This window comes from Stegostoma tigrinum, chromosome 10 (assembly GCF_030684315.1).
Source record: "Stegostoma tigrinum isolate sSteTig4 chromosome 10, sSteTig4.hap1, whole genome shotgun sequence".
NCBI classification, from domain to species: Eukaryota; Metazoa; Chordata; class Chondrichthyes; order Orectolobiformes; family Stegostomatidae; genus Stegostoma; species Stegostoma tigrinum.
The window spans coordinates 7,220,278-7,239,268 of record NC_081363.1 but is presented as its reverse complement, the minus strand read 5'-3'; the positions used below and the strand labels follow the sequence as shown (position 1 = coordinate 7,239,268).

The 18,991-nt window shown below is 40.3% G+C and overlaps 1 protein-coding gene across 6 annotated transcripts in view; it reads right to left on the bottom strand.

Annotated features, from left to right (window-relative positions):
- The window catches only part of smek1 (SMEK homolog 1, suppressor of mek1 (Dictyostelium)), a 127,429-nt gene that overhangs the window by 27,998 nt on the left and 80,440 nt on the right, over positions 1 to 18,991 (bottom strand). For all 6 annotated transcript variants that reach the window (XM_048538076.2, XM_048538078.2, XM_048538077.2 and 3 more), the window contains 3 exons: positions 13,627 to 13,704; positions 12,720 to 12,836; positions 8,686 to 8,802 (listed from right to left, as the gene is read on the bottom strand). In XM_048538076.2, the coding sequence (XP_048394033.1) occupies positions 8,686 to 8,802; positions 12,720 to 12,836; positions 13,627 to 13,704 (312 nt within the window). The remainder of the gene's footprint in view (positions 1 to 8,685; positions 8,803 to 12,719; positions 12,837 to 13,626; positions 13,705 to 18,991) is intronic.

Here is an 18,991-nt window from a genome sequence, read left to right as displayed (position 1 = left end):
TTGACGCCTGGCTTGTAATTTGGGACTGCTAGTGGTAGCAATCATCAAATGGGTATCTGTGAAGCTGATGCAATACTTGTGGACAAGATTACCGTTATTTGGGAGAATACTGTCTCACAGAAGTGTATAGAGTCAAAGCAAACATTTGTTTTAAAAGTGCAGGAAGTCTCTTGTTTACAAGTCACCAAAAATCAGTCTATTAATTTGACTTTCAGCTCAATATCATTTTGCATAGTAATTAACTCTATACCCACTTCACTGCTTTATAAGTCAAACACCTGGTAGAATTTGGTAGCTAAGCCACCAATGTCTACTTTAAGGATTGCAGGCACACAGGACAACATATTCTGTCCTGAAATCATTTGTTGAATTCTTTAGTCAACTTCCTTAGGTGTGCTAGGGTATTCTGGATGCGTCCATCTTACTTTGCCCTTGATTTTTTTTTCCCCAACAATTTGTCCAGTCTTGAAACATTTGCAGCAGCTTGTTTTTTTTCTGTTGGTAAGATCATAGATCTAGTTTCAATTTGAATGCATTCAAATGATCATATGATTAGCTATGCCAAGTCAATTGTATTTCTACAGTTCACCTTGTTCAGTATTGACGTGCTTCAACAGAAGTCAAGCAACCATGCAACATGTGACAGCTTAGGGCTTTCAACAAACTTTCGTCACGTGAGAAACATCCAAAATTTTACTTGCTAATACTTTGTGAATTATGCAACGGCATTTGACAAAAGTAGGAAAATAAGGACCACTTCTGCAAAATGCAACAAAGGCTACATTTGCAATAAGCATGCCTGGTGCATCATCACCCGTGATGGAACCCAGTTTCTTGATTGAAGCATGTACTTTTTCAATTAGTTGCAGATATCTTTACCCTCAGTCCTCTTTAAGGGGCAAAAGGATGTGTTGATCCCCTTTTTTAGATCCTTAAAAACCACATGTATAAAAACAATTAGCTGGATTGTGTCAGTCATGTTAACGGACTCAATGAACCGTAGTGAAGCATTCAAAAATGTTCTTCAGGTCCTGCTGCAGTTGCTGAGATGTCCTTGGACAAAGATTCCACTTATCTTGACTCAAGAGAATCACTAAGCTGTACATTCTGAATTGCTGAGGCTATTTTTCTGAGTGGCAGGCACTGACTAGTGAAAAAGGCATACAGAATCACAGATGTACAGCATAGAAACAGACTCATCTGCCCAACTTATCAATGCCGACCAGATAGCCTAAATAATAAGGTCCCATTTGCCAGAGTTTGCCCTATATCCCTCTAAACCTTTCATATTTTTATAGTAATCCAGATGCCTTTTAAATGTTGTAATTGTACCAGCCTCCACCACTTCCCCTGGCTGCTCATTCCACACACTCACCACAGTCCATGTGAAAAAGTTGTCCCTTTGGTTCCTTTTAAATCTTTTTCCTCACCTTAAACGTATGCCCTCTAGTTCTGGAAGTGCCCAGGCCCATGGAAAAGACCATGACTATTTACCCTAACCATGCCCCTAATGATTTTATAAACTTCTATAAGATCACCCCTCAACCTCCAACACTCCAAATATGTTGCCCTTCATAAGCAAGCGGATTTCAGTACAGGAGTAGGGATGTCTTGCTGCAATTTTACAGGGCACTGGTGAAACTACACCTGGAGTACTGTGTGCAGTTTAGCTCTATTTACTGGAGAAGGATACTGTGGCTTTGGAGGGTGCACAAAAAGGTTTTACCAGATTGATTCTTGGGATGGCAGAACTGACGTATAAAAAAGGATTGGATCAGTTATAATGGGGGCTGTATGGGAGGCATCTCATAGAAGTCTATAAAATTCTAACAGGGCCAGATGTTCCTGATGACCAGACAGTCTAGAGGCCACGATCAAAGTTTGAGAATACGGGGTAAGCCATTTAGAGCTGAGACGGGGAGAAATTTCTTCATCCAGAGATTGGTGAACCTTTGGAATTGTCTGCCACAGAAAGCAGTTAAGGCCAAGACGTTCAATGCTTTCAAGGAGTTAGGTATAGTTCTTAGGGCTATTGCAGCAGGATTCTGAGTTGGATCATCAGCCATAATCATACTAAAGGGTGCAGCAGGTTCAAAGGGCCAAATACAGTACTGCTGCTTTTTTCTGTGTTTTATTATTTCATCAATTATTAAAGACTTTGAATGCAGAATTGGTGGCTACAGTTACTCTTTGCTAATTACTTAGCCACCTGTGAATGATATCTTGTATTTTACCAAATGATAGCAAATGCAGAATGATGTTTCAGAGCAGGCCTCCCATTTCTGCTGGTTTTGGGAAAAAAGACCAACTGATGCTGAGCTTTCAAACTGGCCTTTAGTTCACCCATGCTCTTTGTCGAAGTTAGTTTTCTCTTCGAGAGTCTATCTGGGAATTTACTATGCATTTTTGTGTTGTTTTATTCCAAATTTGTCTTCTTACTTAACAAACTTTGGTGACATTAAAGGGAAATGGTCTTATCTTTTGTGTAGAGTCAAAGAAGCATATATCATTGAAACATGGCCCTTTGGGTTTTTCCAAAATCGACATGGTTATCATTAGATTATTAATTCCAGATATTTTATTGAACTCAAATTCCACTATCTGCCGTGGTGGGATTCAAACCCGGGTCCCCAGACAATTACCTGGTCCTGTGGATTAATAGTCCAGTAATATTACCACTAGGACATCACCTCCCCACAATTAAGATTCCAATGATGATCACGAATTCATTGTTGATTGTCGGAAAAGCCCCTTCTAGTTCACTTTTTACATTAGATTAAATTCCTTACAGTGTGGAAAGAGGCCAATCGGCCCAACAAGTCCACACCGCCCCTTGAAGCATCCCACTCAGACCCATTCACTAACATCCATTAGGGAAGGGAACTGCCATCCTTAGCTGGTCTGGCCTACTTGTGACTCCAGACCCACAGCTATGTGGTTGACTCTGAACTGCCCTGCTAAGATGGGCAAAAAATGCTGTCTCGTCAGCGACACCTTCATTCTGTGAATGAATAAAGGAACTGTACAAATAATGTTTATGGGTATGATCTTATGGCCATTATGGACATATGAAGATCAAGGTCAGGAACTAAACATTCAGGGATGTAACTTCTTGAAAGGATAGTCAAGCAGGAAAGGTGGTGGGATAACATTGTTAGTACTGGATGGAATAGGTACAAGTATTAACGTGAATAAAATTGAATGTTTGAAGACATTTTCTTTGAAACGGATTTGTTTTAAAATTAGATGCTTCAAATTGTGAAAACTTGGACCAATGAGGGTATATGATGTTCAGGGCCTGAAGGACCTAAAACAACTAGATAAAAATTTAAAGTTCAGTATTGTTGAAAAAGACACATATTGTGGAAAACTTTTCAAGTGTACTCAGCAGGACCAGTTGCAAGAATATCAATCTTTTTTCAGCAATACTTAAGGTCAGTACTACCAAATTAAAGATTTCAATTAGATTATGTAGAATCCACATTGCTGGAGATAAGAAGTAACAAGAGAAAGACAATATGGCAGGAAGAGTCTATTGACAGGTAAACAGTTGCTACATGGAAGAACGGAGAATAAAGCAGGACACAATGAGGGCAGGTAAAAAAAGACAGTATGTTAATTACGGGCAACTTCAACTTTCATATAGATTGTGACAGCCAGGATGATAAGATAACCAAAGGAAGAAATCAAAATATGCTTGGGTCAGTTTTTGAGAACAGGTAATGTTACCATAGTCTCAGAGAATCGTTTAGCACTGTTCTGTTAGAGAAAGATGACTGGTGGTTAGTTTAACCTAAGGATCACCATGCCTCAGGCAAGGGATGAGGTTGAGAAGGCAGAGCCTTTATGATGATCTCAGACAGTGCGGGAAATGAATTCATGAAGTTGGGCTGGATCAGAAACTGAGCTAACCTACTCCCCGACAACATTGTCTCGTAGATCCAACCAAGGATCAGGCAATTTTGGATTTGATGTTGTGCAATGAGACAACTTTAATAAATATCAGAGTTAAAGATCCTTTAAGAAACAGTAAACATAATATGGTACAATTTAATTTTCTGTTTGTGAGGGAAAAATTGTGGATCAGAAACAACTGCAGTGAGCATAAACAATGGTAATTACAAAAGGAATGAGGGCAGAGCTGGCTGGAGTGAACTGGATAAGAAGTTAAGCAGCAAAGATGGTTGAAGAACAATTGCAGATGTTTAAGAAAATAGCTCATGCCTCACAGCAAAGAGATATCCCAATAAGGATGGATGGATTCTAGGAAGGAGATAAGCTAACCATTGTTAACCAAGAAAAGTTAAAGCGAGCAGTGAATTGAAAGGAAAAAAAAATAAGATGTGGCAAAGATTACTGATAAGCTGGTGAACTGGGGAAGTTTTAAACATCAAAAAAAGCCCCCCCAAAAAAACTGGAGCGATAGAAGATAAACCGTAAGCGTAAATTTGACGCCATTTTCAATACGAATGGCAGCAGCTTCTTTAATTCCAAGAAAGAGAGAGAGGTTAAAATTAACATTAGCTCCTTACAGAATGAGGCGTGGAAAATAATAATGGAGAGCCAGAAAATAGAAGAGAAATTGGATTGATACTTTGGAACAGTCTTCATGGTAAAAGACACTAATAGCATTCCAAAACTACTAAATAATCAAGAGTCAAAAAGGAGGAGAGGAAATTAATACAATCGCTGGAGAAAAAGGTACTAGGAAACCAAAAGGAGCTGAACTCCCCTGGACCTAATGGGGTGCATCCTAGGACATTAAACAAAGTAGATACTACTAGGGCATCCACTATCTCAGTAATCTTCCAAGAACCATTAGATTGGAAACTGCCATAGTAACACCTTAACTTGAAAAAGGAGGACAAAACACAGGTAACAAAAAGGTCATTTAGCTTAACGTGTGTTATTGGGAAACATTAAGAATCTATTATTGAAAAATGTAAGAGCATTCATAAAAACACAATATGATCAAGCAGAGTTAGCACGACTTCAAAAAGGAGAAATCATGCTTGACAAATTTACTAGAATTCTTCGAGGAAGTAACAAGCAGGATAGATAAAGGGAAAGTAATCAATGCAATACACAAGGATTTTCAGAAAGCATCTGATAAGATACCACATTTTAGACTACTTAATAAGATAAGAGCCCATGGTGTTGGAGGTAGTAGATGAGTATGCATAGAGGGTTGACCAGCTAACAGACAGTTGGGACAAGGCGCATTTCAGGAAGGCAACCTATAACAGTGCCACTGGGAAGAGTATCAGAGATAATGGGAACTGCAGATGCTGGAGAATCCGAGATACCGAAGCGTAGAGTTGGATGAACACACCGGGCCAAGCAGCATCTTATGAGCACAAACGCTGACGTTTTGGGCTTAGACCCTTCATCAGAAAAGGTGAAGGGGGAGAGGGTTCTGAAATAAATAGGGAGAGAGGGGAAGGCAGATCGAAGACGGATAGAGGGGAAGATAGGTGGACAGGAGACAGACAGGTCAAAGAGGTGGGGATGGAGCCAGTAAAAGGTGAGTGTAGGTTGGGAGGAGATAGGTCAGTCCAGGGAGGACAGACAGGTCAAGGGGGCGGGACGAGGTTAGTAGGTAGGAGTGAGGAAAGTCTTCTTGGGGCCCGAGATGGCACATCAAGCAGATATTCGCCTGCACATCTGCCAATGTGGTAAACTGCATCCGCTGTTCCCATTGTGGGCTCCTCTACATCGGGGAAACCAAGTGGAGCCTTGGGGACCGCTTTGCAGAACACCTATGCTCGGTTCGCATTAAACAATTGCGCCTCCCAGTCGTGAACCATTTCAACTCCCCCTCCCATTCCTCAGATGACAGGTCTATCCTGGGCCTCCTGAGGTGCCACAATGATGTCACCCGAAAGTTGCAGGAACAGCAACTCATGTTCCGCTTGGGAACCCTGCTGCCCAATGGTATCAATGTGGATTTCACAAGCTTCAAAATCTCCCCTCCCCCCACTGCATCCCAAAACCAGCCCAGCTCGTCCCCGCCTCCCTAACCTAATCTTCCTCTCACCTATCCCCTCCTCCCAACTCAAGCCGTACCTCCATTTCCTTCCTACTAACCTCATCCCACCCCCTTGAACTGTCCGTCCTCCCCAAAATAACCTATCCCTCCCTACCTGTCCACCTACACTCACCTCTACTGGCTCCATCCCCGCTCCTTTAACTTGTCTGTCTCCTTTCCACCTATCTTCTGCTCTATCCATCTTCGATCCACCTCCCCCTCTCTCCCTGTTTATTTCAGAACCCTCTCCCCATCCCCCATTTCTGATGAAGGGTCTAGGTCCGAAACATCAGCTTTTGTGCTCCTAAGATGCTGCTTAACCTGCTGTGTTCATTCAACTCTACACTTTGTTATCCATTAGGAAGAGTATTGAGGCTAGAGTTATTTACAATATATATCAAATGACTTGGAGGAGGAAAGTGAATGTACAATCGCCAAGGTTGCGGATGACACAAAAATAGGTGGGTAGGCAAATAGTGAGGATGATCTCGACAGTCTACAAAGGAATCTAGACAGGGACTGGCCAAAAAATTGATGAGAATATAATGTGGAGAAATGTGAGGTTATGCCCCTTAGCAGGAAGAATAGAGATGAACATTATTTAAAATTGAGAAAGACTGCAAAAAGCTTATGCGCAGAGGAATATGAAAGCTTTTTGTTAGCATATAAGTTCAGCAGGGAAGGCAAATGGAATGTTAGCCTTTATTACAGAGGGAATGAAGAATAAAAATAGAGATCTTACTGAAACTATACAAGGTACTAGTTAAATGACACCTCAGAGTCATAGAGATGTATAGAACAGAAATATACCCTTTGGTCCAACTCGTTCATGCTGACCAGATATCTACTATAATTTACACCAAAACCTTATAACCCTAGTTAGGCTGCATTTAGAAAATGCAGAACAACGAACCAGCTCAGCGTGCCAACCAACCACAACAACCAGATATCCTATGTTAATCTAATCCCATTACTAGTATTTGATCCAGATCCCTCAAAACCTTTCCTTATTCAAGTACCAATCCAGATGCCTTTTAAATATTGTAGTTTTTACCAGCATTCTCCACCTCCTCTGGTAGCTCATTCCATACACACATCATCCTCTGCACGAAAAAGTTGTCCCATAGGTCCCTTTTAAATCTTTGGCCCCCCACCTTAAACCAAAATCCTCTAGTTTTGTACTCCACAACCCTAAGGAAAATACCTTGGCTATTCACCCCATCCATGCCCCTCATGATTTTACAAACCTCTGAAGTTGAGGGGTGGCCTTATAATCACTAAATCCATTCGTACATTCCATTACCTCAATCCCGAGTAAATTTCTTTCTCTTGATCTATCCCAAATTCCACACTTGGTTTGATATATAGTTATTTGGTAGTATTGACTTTAACTATTGTTGGAAAAGGATTGATATTCTTGCAACTGATCTTGAGTACAAGTTGAAAAGGTTCCACAATATGTGCCATTTTCAGCAATACTGAATCTTAAATTTTTATCTTGTCATTCTAGGTTCTTCAATCCCTACAAGTCATATACCCTCATTGGTCTAAGTTTTCACAATCTGAAGCATCTAATTTTAAAAATAAAATCAGTTTTGAAGAAAATATCTTTAAACATGTAATATTTATATCATATTAATACTTCATCATGCCAGGCAGCAACCTTGTAAATCTGCCTAGTACTCCGAGTTGCTTTAATGCAGTTTCTGATGATGTGGAGTCCAACAATGTACCATCCTTCAATATGATCCTAACTAAGGCTTTATATAAAAAAAAACTTCCTTTCAAAGCTTCAAGACATTGCAAACCACTTTGCAGTCAACAAATTACTTTTGCAATATAGTCACTGGTGTAAAGAGGAATTGGAGCAATCAATTTGTGCACAGCAAGGTTCCACAAAGAATAATGGATCAGACAATCTAGTTGACAGATGCTCAGGAATAAAAACTGGCCAGGTCATCGGAATTTCTTTGCTCTTTACGAATGGGTGGCCTACTTGTACACGGGGTCAAGACTAGCCCTGACATGATCTGAAAGGAGTTTCCAAAAGTGCACTAACTGTCAGTCTAAATTTTGTGCACAAGTCTCTGGAGTGGGCTCCAGTCCACTACCTTCTGACTAACTAATTGAAACATTTTGATATCTCCAATACTGTCACTGCACATACAATACTAGGTAAAACTGTAATAGTTTATCTATTAGACAATCCACTCATCACCTTAAAGTTTACTCACTCTACCACTGATACACAAATACAAACAAGGAGTAGGACTGTTCCAACAGCACCTTTCAAAAATACAACCTCCATGATCTGGTAAGACAAGGGCATTAGACAAATGGAAGCAGCATCATCTGTAAATTCATCTCCAAAGTGTACATCAATGCCATGTGGTTCTTTCATTGTCATTGAATGAAAATCCTTGAACTCACTCTTATCATTTTGGGCATACCCGCATCACATGAACTGCAGGGATTCAAGGCACACCACTACTTGCTCAAGGATAATTGAGGACTGGCAAAAATACTGGCCTTCCCAGCATTGCACAGATCCCAAGGAACTATCAAAAGAAATTAATTCATCTAGTTTGCATAAACCAAAATAAGCTATGCTCTGCCAAAATTCAATCATTTAAGAAAACCAACTTTCAATTACTTACATCATCATTTTGCTGAGCTTCCTGCATGACAAATTCTCGTACCATGGATGGATTATACTCGACCAAGTAGGAAAATATATCAGTTGCTGCACTTCGCACCTGAATGTCATCCATGCCCTGGAAAATTAATAATTTAAAATTCAAGCTATTCACAGTAAGTACACATTTAATGGATGAGGAAAGAGTACACTAGCATCTTAATCAAATTACCCCAACAAAACAATCAATACTACTATTCCACCTCAACTCATATTAAATACAATACTGCTTCCAGAAAAATAAGTGCATTGGATGTAAACTGTAAGTTTTATGAACACTGCCCTTGGTAGCAGTATTGATAGAAGTATTACTGCTAAAACTGCAGGGAAGGTACGTCCATGCCATGGCATCCTTGAAAGAAACAACACAATATGGAGCTAGATGTACACAGCAGGCCAGGCAGCATCAGAGGAGCAGGAAAGTTAGCGTCTCAGGCCCTACTGTTGTCTCTGGCTCCAGCATCTGCAGTTTTTGCTATCCTTGAAAGAAAGGCAAATCTCTTTACACACTGTTCTCAACAGCAAGCTAATACTTGCTTAGACAGGATTTGAAAATTGTACTCCTACCTACTTACATCAATATCAGATACAAATTCAACTTCACTTCTTCAGACTGGTAAGTGCACCCTAGCGAAAGACCAAAACTCTGTCTTGAAGGTGTTTAAAAGCAAATCACCACATTTTCCGTTTTAATGATCTATCCATTAAAACTTTCAAAATTTAAAAACTAAATAGTGTGATCTGGGATTTTTTTAGTACATGTCAAAAATCCAATCAGCTCATCACATTGTCTATACAACTACACAAATCTTTTCTATAAGGAACATGAAAAGAATAAATGGTGCTTGTTTTGGGGGAAACAGACATCATGGCACAATGAAGCATCAGAATGTGATGAATCAGAACCTATTATGTGTGTTAAAGAACAAAACTCCTGCAAGAGGATTGGCTAACTAATAGAAAACAAGGTTGCGATAAGGTCTTCTATTATATTTACAAATCCTCTATACATACCAAAATGCTACCCACAGCACCAAGGATATTTTGAAGTTGGCAGTCTGTAGGTGAGTGCTACAAGGATCAGTACAGGGGCTACAATGCTTTACAGTCATGTCTATCTATGATGACAGAAGTAAATGAACTATTGCCAAGGCTGCCATCATACTCGAATAGGTGGGAAGGAAAGTGGTGACACAAAACATCTACAGGAACATTTAGACATGTTAAGAGAGTGGATATCAAAGCTTGGTAGAAGTACATAATGTAAGCAAATGCGGCATTATGCACTTTGATGGGAACAGGGGGAGCGGAACATTATTTAAATGAAGAAAAACTGTAGAAACAGTCAGCATAGAGAGATTAGTTGGCCTTTGTGCCAAAACAGAATGCAAGTTCAGCTGGCAATGGGAAGGGGATTAGACAGTTGGAATGCACTAATCACACCATACCCAGAATATAGAAAACAGTTTTAATTCCCTGATCAGAAGCATTGCATGTTGCCCAGAGAAGGTTCACTGGGTGTAGCATGCAAATGAAGGGAGGGGTTGGGCCTGAACACAATGAAGTTTAGAAGAGTAAGAGGTAATCTTAAATGAAAGTTTAACCAAAAATTCAAATTCTGCTCAGCATCCTTTGTGTTTCTTAATCACAATACCCGAAATATTCAGTATCAGCTGATTCACAATAAATGTCTATGAAAGGGATGACAAGCCATCACTGGTGGCTCCTGATAATTGAGAGTGATGGGTGCAATATTTTTTGGAGTTGCAGTTCAGCAGGATTTTAGATTAGATTAGATTCCCTGCAGTGTGGAAACAGGCCCTTTGGCCCAACAAGTCCACACTGCTCCTTGAAGCATCCCACCCAGGCCCATCCCCCTATAACCCACACGCTCCTGAACACTACGGGCAATTTAGCGTGGCCGGTCCACCTAGCCTGCACATCTTTGGACTGTGGGAGGAAACCAGAGCACCCGGAGGAAACCCACACAGACATGGGGAGAATGTACAAAACCCCACACAGATAGTCGCTCAAGGCCAGAATTGAACCAGAGTCCCTGGCGCTGTGAGGCTGCAATGCTAACCACTGGGCCACCGGGCTGCCCATATCGACTTTGATAAGGGTAACTAATTTTCATTAAGAAAAACAGAAGTCTAAATATATATTTTTCAAGCATATTTTAAAACAAACTTACTTTGAGCTCAGACAGTGCTATTCTAATGGCAACATAACACAGCTCAGTTCAAATTCCTTGCAGTTGCTATCACTAAACCTAGATACTTGAAACTCTTCTGTGCAGATATACTTTCATATCCACAGACACCTAAACCATGCTCCACACTTGATTCTGTGAAGCTTAAAGTAGTGTCAGTGGTTGTGCTAGAACAGGGAAGGCTAGGTCCAAAAAGTGTACTCGCAGGAGGACCCACGACACCTTGGTACCTCTGTTCAGCTTTCTGCAGTTGTAGTTTCAAGGTTTGTGGCTCTCCTCCACGTCCAGTGACTGCGTTCCACTATTTCTGGAATCTGGTTGGTTCCTCCCAAGTAGTCAACACATCAATTGCCTAGGGGGCATCTTTTTAGGGTGAGGAGAGAAAGATTTAAAAAAGATACGAGGGGCAACATTTTTCTTCCCCCAACATACACAGTGGTTCATGTTTGTAATGAATCTCCAGAAGTAGTGATGGATGCATTGTCAGTTACAACGTTTAAATGAATTTGGGTAAGTAGATGAATAAGAAATGTTTAGGGCGATATGGACCAAGCACAGGTAGGTAGTACTAGTTTAGTTTGGGATTATGGTCAGCATGGGTTATGGTCAGTTGGACTGAAGGATCTGTTTTTTTGTGCTGTATGACTATGACACACAGGAAAGTACGTAACTGCACTCGTAATGCAAAACCTCGAGGGTAAGTTTGGGGGAAACAAGTCCGAGTCCCATCATAGCAGATGGTGATATCCGAATTCAAAAAAAATCTGGAATATAAAAATCCAGTCTAATGGCTACCATATGATCACTGTCAACTACTGTAAAAACCCACTTAATTCATTATTGTCCTTTAGGGAAGGAAATTTACCAACTTTTCTTGCTCTAACCTACATGTGACTCCAGACCAATAGTGATATAGTTGAATTTTAACCTCTCTCTAGACATTTTAGGGATGAGCAATAAACATTGTCCTACTGGCGGCATCCACATACCATGAACAAATTTTAAAACCAGTTTTGATTAGAAAACAGTCTCTTCTGCGTCTTGAAGATGCCTCAATCATGCAGTAGGGCTCTTGTGGCAACATGGTAATGAACGTTTCTCTGAGGTTCAAGCCCCACCTGCACCATAGGTGTGTAATACCATCTCTGAACAGGCTGATTAGAAAATGCTTATAATCAAGCAACACTTTAATCATATTTAGCAAAATAGCTTGACTATTATAGGATTAAGTGCTGGCAAAAGTTTAAAATAGCAACACAAATGAAAGGCATACAATTCATACCATGCTGCTCTAACGAAGTAGTACATCTGTGCTTGTATAGCAAACTACTCTTTAAAACATAAACCACAAAAATTAGCATTTTTATTACAAAGCAATTCTATTAGGAAGCATGGCATGAAATGCTAATATCAGTCTAAATAAATGCAAAAAATCCTGGAAAAATTTTAATTCAAAGCAAACAAGCTTTGCTCAATTGCAACACAAAGGAGAGAAATTAGGGCAGTCACTGTAATAAACAGGCGGGGAAGATTCAAACTTAATCCTTCAATTTGATCCGTTTGGTGGGAGTAGTCTACGACTCAGTCCTGCTGTGCTAGACAGATGGAAAAGAAACATTCAATTTGTCTTTTTTGTTATCCAGTAATTCTTGCTAAAAATGTTTAAAGTTCAAGGAATTCCCATGCTCTTTATTAGGTTTACATGAAAAATATTAATTTACATGAGGCTTTAATCTCCTTTGAAATTATATCCTCCCCAATTTACATTCTTTAAATTAGCTTACCAAAATGACCTCAAGAGCTGGCAGTATACCCATATTTGACAAAGTCTTGAAGAAGGAATCCCTGTTCTGAGGTTGTAACGTTTGAGAAAATGCACAAAATTCTTTCAGAAAATTCACCTGAAATGAAAGCAAAATTATATTTTGGGAGGGAGTCTAACCAATTCATAACATCAATTCCACTAATTGCCAGATTGACAATGCTTATTAGTTTTCTTTCAGTACTAAAATCATAATTTCACTGCTCTTAATAATATTCTACACACTTCACAAGTGGTACAGCGAGGGAATGACAGCAGGTCCCCAAATGCCTAGTATGAAATTTCAAGTATGTTGCTATTCTCAGTTTCTGTCAAATGATGCCCAGGTGTTTCTCCAAATGACAACAGAAAGAGTTTTATACTCTGCAGCATGCTTTGATTAGGAACCTTCTGCTTATCCCATGAATGTTGGTGCTTTCCTGCCTCCTAAAGCTATTCTGTTGTTTTTTGTTCAGTCTCTTCCACATAGATCAACCATCATGCTATAAATGAAAGTTCAGAGGTCAATGGAACATCAAATCTATTCGGGGATACTTGCAGTCAGCCAAATTACATTTTCTATTTTAAAAAACTGTACAAAATAAAAATTTGCTAGTCAGGGGATTTACATGTGTAGGGTTGAGCTTTGTGACAAATTACGTACATAAGCTAGAGCTCTATATATAAAGCATCTTGGTTTGCAAAAAGAAGTTACTTACAAAACGTGTGTGTACAGGAACAGGGACAGCTCTGGTCTGTGCATTAGTTGCTCCATTACATTTTAGCCTTGAGGTTTAAGCACCAGTCCAAAATTAAATTAGTAGCTACTGTGAACGCCCTGTTCATATCTTCAGCAGTGCACACACACTCTCAGACGTGCCCACACTTACCAGCTCCTGTCTTTTATCATCATCTGTGGCATCGTCCGTTAACTGCGCAAAAAGTTCTGTTAGGAACTTCTCATCTTCCTGGAGGATTTAAAATAAACAATCCAAGATAAAGCTTATAAAATACAGACAGAAGATCATGTCCGATTCAATGAACTGTTGCTTTCTACATTGATATTAGCATTTCACATAACACAGTCTAAGCAAACACACAAAAATCCTGGACTAACATTAATTCGAAGCAAACAAGCATCTATTTAAAGTGGGTGACCCAAGAAACCGTATGATGTCCCGGTTAAAAATCCTTGCACCATGGGCGACTGCAGCACTGGGGATAAGGGCATCACTGAAACTTCTTTTTTTCTGCTTTACCGTATGACTAAATTATTTGTTAATACACCAGCTCCATAAAAGTAATTCATGATTGGTAACCAAAGTTGTGAACAAAAATAGGTTTATAGCTTCAAAATAATAAACTGTGTTAGCAACAGATACTTGATTAGCTAGCTGGTTGTCCTGAAGCTCGTTTTAAATTCCTTTAGAAATATACTTAAGTCTATTGGCAAACAAACTGGCACAGCAGTTATGATACTGCTAGCTACCCTTATGATGTAAACTCAAAATTAAGTCACAGTCAATAAATCTGGTAAATTTGAAAGCAGCTAGTATAAAGAAACACCAATTGTCATGCAAGTTGCTGAACTGTTGACAAATCCAACCGGTTTGCTAAATGACCTTTCAGTCTAGTCCCATGTTATGCAACTGACCTCAACTTTCTTTGGCAAATTAGGCAAGGGCAAGAAGTATATTTTAACTAGGGTAAAACTCATATGAACATTCCCACCCGTAGGGCAGTGAAGGCACATTTGATGATAACTTCCAGACCTAGAAAGAAAAAGGGCAGAAGGCACCTGGGATCACCATCACCTTCAAGTTCCCTTCCACCTTAATAAAAACACCATAGCATACCTTCACTACACAGACTGCATCAGTTCAAAGTGGCAGCTCACTAACCCTTCTTCAAGCACAATCAATGCCAACAACCCATGAAACAATTTTCAAAGGGGTAGGTAAAATTGGCATTATCCATATTTACTCAGGCGGATACAGTAATTAGTAGCAATTGTCCAAAGGTTAATTATACATACGAACAGTGGCACAACATTAACTTGCTGTTCAGATGCCACTTACTCATTCAACAAAAATTTCCAGTTAGCCTGAAGCCTGGATAATTCCAAGTAAAATCATAGTATCAGAATATAGTTTATCTGACAAGTTAACGTGTATGCCATAAGCAAAACCATAGCAAGAATACTGTTTTGTTGAAGGGAAAAGCAACAAAGTCTTTTTTAAGATCAGAGAATTATAGGTTTTTACAGTGGACAAAGAGATAGTTCAGCCCATAAGGTCTATACAGGCTCCCGGAAGAGCTACCCAGCTAGTCCCATTCTCCAGCCTTATCTCCGTAGTCCTCCAAAACCACCATTTTCAAGTACATATCCAGCTCTCGTTTGAATTCTTTTTTGGAACTTGCCTCCACCGCTCTGCCAGGCTGCACATTCCAAATCCTAATGACTCTGAGTAAAGAAGTTTCTCCTCATCTCACACCTGGCTCTCTTGTTGACAATCTTGAAATTTTAAGCCCTAGTTACTGGGACACCAATTAATGGAAACAAAATATCCTTTTTTACCGTGTCACAATTCTTCATAGTTTTGAACACCTCAATAAATTCAACTCTTAAACTTGTTTCAGAGATCATGGGAATTGCAGATGGAGAATCTGAGATAACAGATTTCTGTTCCTCTGGTGCTGCTTGGCCTGCTGTGTTCATCCAGCTCTATACCTTGTTATCTCAACTCTTAAGCTTATCTTTTTCAAGAAGAATAAGTCCAATTTCTCTAATCTGTCATTGTATCTAAAAGTCCTCATTCCTGGTTTCATTCTCATATTCTCTCCATGGCTCTAACTGTTCCTTAAGTAAGGAGTCCAGAGCTGAGCACAATAAACCAAATGTGGTCTGACCAAGGTAATTAAATTAAACAGCATCTTATGGCAAAAGCAAATAAAGCACTTTGCCCAATTGTATATAAAAAGGTAGCTAGATAAACAAGCAGCATCCTGAAATGTTCATATGATTTCTCTCTGTAGATACTGCCAGATATGCTTAGCATTTCCTGATTTTCTGTTTTTATTTGAAATTCTTAGCATCTGCAGTATAGAAATGCAGTTAATAGAGTAGTAGGCCATTCAAACTGATCTTGATTGATCATCTAACTTACTACCTTGTTCCTGCTTTCTCTCCATTCCCTTGATCTCTTTAGCCCTACGAACCATAGCCAACTCCATCATGAGAACATTCAATGTTTTGGCTTCAACAGCTCTTTGCAGCAGATAATTCCAAGGTTTACCATTTGCTGGGTTAAGAAACTTTTTCTACTCAGTCCTAAATGGTCTACCCTGCAAACTTACATGGTGATCTCGGTTGTGGACTCTTTGGTCATCAAGAGCATCCTCCCAGCTATTACCCTATTGAGTGTCGGTTGGTTTCTATGAGAACGCCCCCTGCCCAGCTTCATTCTTCTAAACTCAAGTTAACATTGTCCTAACCAATCTATACTCTTTTCATTTGTTAGTCCTGCCATCCGAAGAATCCGACTGGTAAAGCTTTGCTACACTCCCTCTATAATCAGAGCATCCTTCTTTGAATAAGGAGGCCTAAACTGCACATAATATTCCAGGTGCAGTGTCACCAAGGTGTCAAAGCTGCAGCATCCACAGTATACATCTTAGACTCGGAGGTTTCTTCGACCCTCTGAGAGGGACAGCCTGCAGGTTCCAGCAGCCTTTCTAGCTGCTCTGATGGGCCAGTATGTTGTGTTCTTGTCCAGTTTGAGACTGTGGAGTTTTCATGTGGTCCATATGCTTACACAGGACTGCCTGACCTACCTGAGCTTTGTATGGCACCAGACCTGATCTCACGTTGACCATACCTCTTTCCCATTCAGGGCCATTTCTGAGGTTTCAGCACCCAACTTCATACCCTGAAGTAAGCTATCTCTTTTGCTTAGAGGAGTCTTGTGTCTGGCCCAGGTCCTGGAGATCAGATGTAATTGGGTGAGGAGTCTTTTCATTATGAGTAACTCTGCTGGAGGCATCCCTGTAGATGCATGAAGGGTGATCTGATAATTCAAAAGGAACCAGGACAGTTTGGTATCAAGTGAAAGTATACACTGTTTCTTTAAGTTTGCTTTCAAAGTTTGGACTGCTACTTCTACCAGACCATTGGACAATGGATGGTATGGTGCTGTCCCTTAAATGCCGAATGCCATTCGGCTTTAGGAAATACTTGGAAATCCCTGCTGGTAAATGATGGCCCATTGTATGTGTGTGACTAAAACTCCCAGGAGCCCACACATCACAAAAGATGCTTGCAGCTTTTCTAGCATCGTCCCAGTATTTGACAAATGAACTCAATGCAAGTTCAACCACTTTGAGTGGGCATACGCAATAACTAAGAACAGTGAACCCATGAAAGTGCTGGCAAAGTCGACATATAAAAAAAAGTGCCCGGGGTTTATCTGGCCATTCCCATGAATGTGAGGGAGCTGCTAACAGTGATTTTTGACCTTGTTAGCACTGTCCACCAACGCAGCTATGACTGCATCCAATCCTGGCCATGAGACACAACTTCTTAAGGCATATTAATTTTGGACACTCCGAGATGATCCTGGTGGAGTTCAGCCAGAATCTGGCAGTGACGTTTGCTATCTGGTTCTGGTTACCTTTTTGCTTTCCCCATCACTACAGCTGTTTTAGTTTTGCCAGGACCGTATCTTTTTGCTTCCACAATCTGATATTGTCAGTGGTGACTGGAAGGGTGTCTGGAAAATTTAAAAGCAGAACATGCTCTTCCAGTGGCAGCAACACCAGTGGTGTACCTGACAGTAGGAGGCAGCTTAAGGCGTCTGCATTTACACCTTGGCCACCCGGACAGTGATTGGAAATTTATGCACTTAGAATGCGAACTCATCGCTGAATTTGACCTGAAACTATGGGTAGCAGGACCCTGTCCTCTTTGAGTAGCCTTATCAGGAGTTTGTGATCTGTTAGAATTACCAACTTAAGTTCACAAAATGTTTTGGTGGAACTGTCTCACCAAAGTTGGCTGCCACATCTTCCTTCTCTCTCTGGGCGCATTTGTGCTCTCATCAGCCAAAGTCCGAGAAGCATACGCTATTGAGTGTTCCTCTCCATTGGATCATCTGTGGCCCTACATAACCCTGATGCTGTAAGGGGAGGAATTGCATGTCAGCACCAGATCTCTCATGACATGTGTGCTAATACTTGAGGCCATGATAGCTGCTTCTCTAAAGGCTACAAGACCATTTCCAAGGCTAACTCTTTAGCAAAAGCAGATATAAGGATATCAGGATGGATATGAACTTTCTGTAATAATTCATCTATCCAAGGAAAGACCTGAGCTCCGGTACAGATGGGTAAGCTGGGACACCTTTGACTGCCCTCACTTGAACTTCCAATGGGTGTAACAATGGGACTTGTCAACTCTGTAGTACAAGGAGGCCACTTGGGATGACTGAAACACATTTTTCTTCTCTAAGGCAAACATCCGCCTTGGAGAAACAACTAAAGACTATGTCCAAATTCTTTAAGTGCACTTTCTTGGCTTTCAGTGTTTGAAGCTCATGAACAAGATAAATGGTAACCTCGAAGAGACCGATAAGATGTTCTCCATTGTGCACTGAAAAATGGCACAGGTTGATGATGCCCCAAACGGCAGACTTGTATCTTGGTACAAACTCTTACCAGTATTGATTGTAACATACTTCTAGGAATCCTCATCTGACTGCAAGTGCATGTCCACCGGGCTCATGACCAGGTTTATGAAGGATAGCTGCCCCTGCCACCTTTGCGTATAAAGTCTCAATGTGAGAGACTGGGTATTTATACTACTGCGAGTAACAGTTTTTCTTTTGTTTAAAATCCTCAGAAAGGGTTGGTTTGCCTTCAGGTTTCACAATCACTTTGACCTGTGCTGCTTATTTTGTAAACTACTGGTTTGATGATTCCTTCTCTTCCCACTCTCCTCATTTCTGTCCCTAGAGTAATACAGTTATACAGCACAGAAACAGATGCTTCAGTCCAAGCCATCCATGTCAGCAAGATATTCTAAATGAGTCTAGCCCTATTTGCCACAATTTGGCCCAAATCCCTCTCCTATCTTTTCTATTTATATACCCATTAAGATGACTTTTAAATATTGTAATTTTACCAGCTTCACACCACTTCTTCTGGCATCTCATTCCATAGACACAACACCCTGTGTGTGAAAAAGTTTCCCTTCCCTCT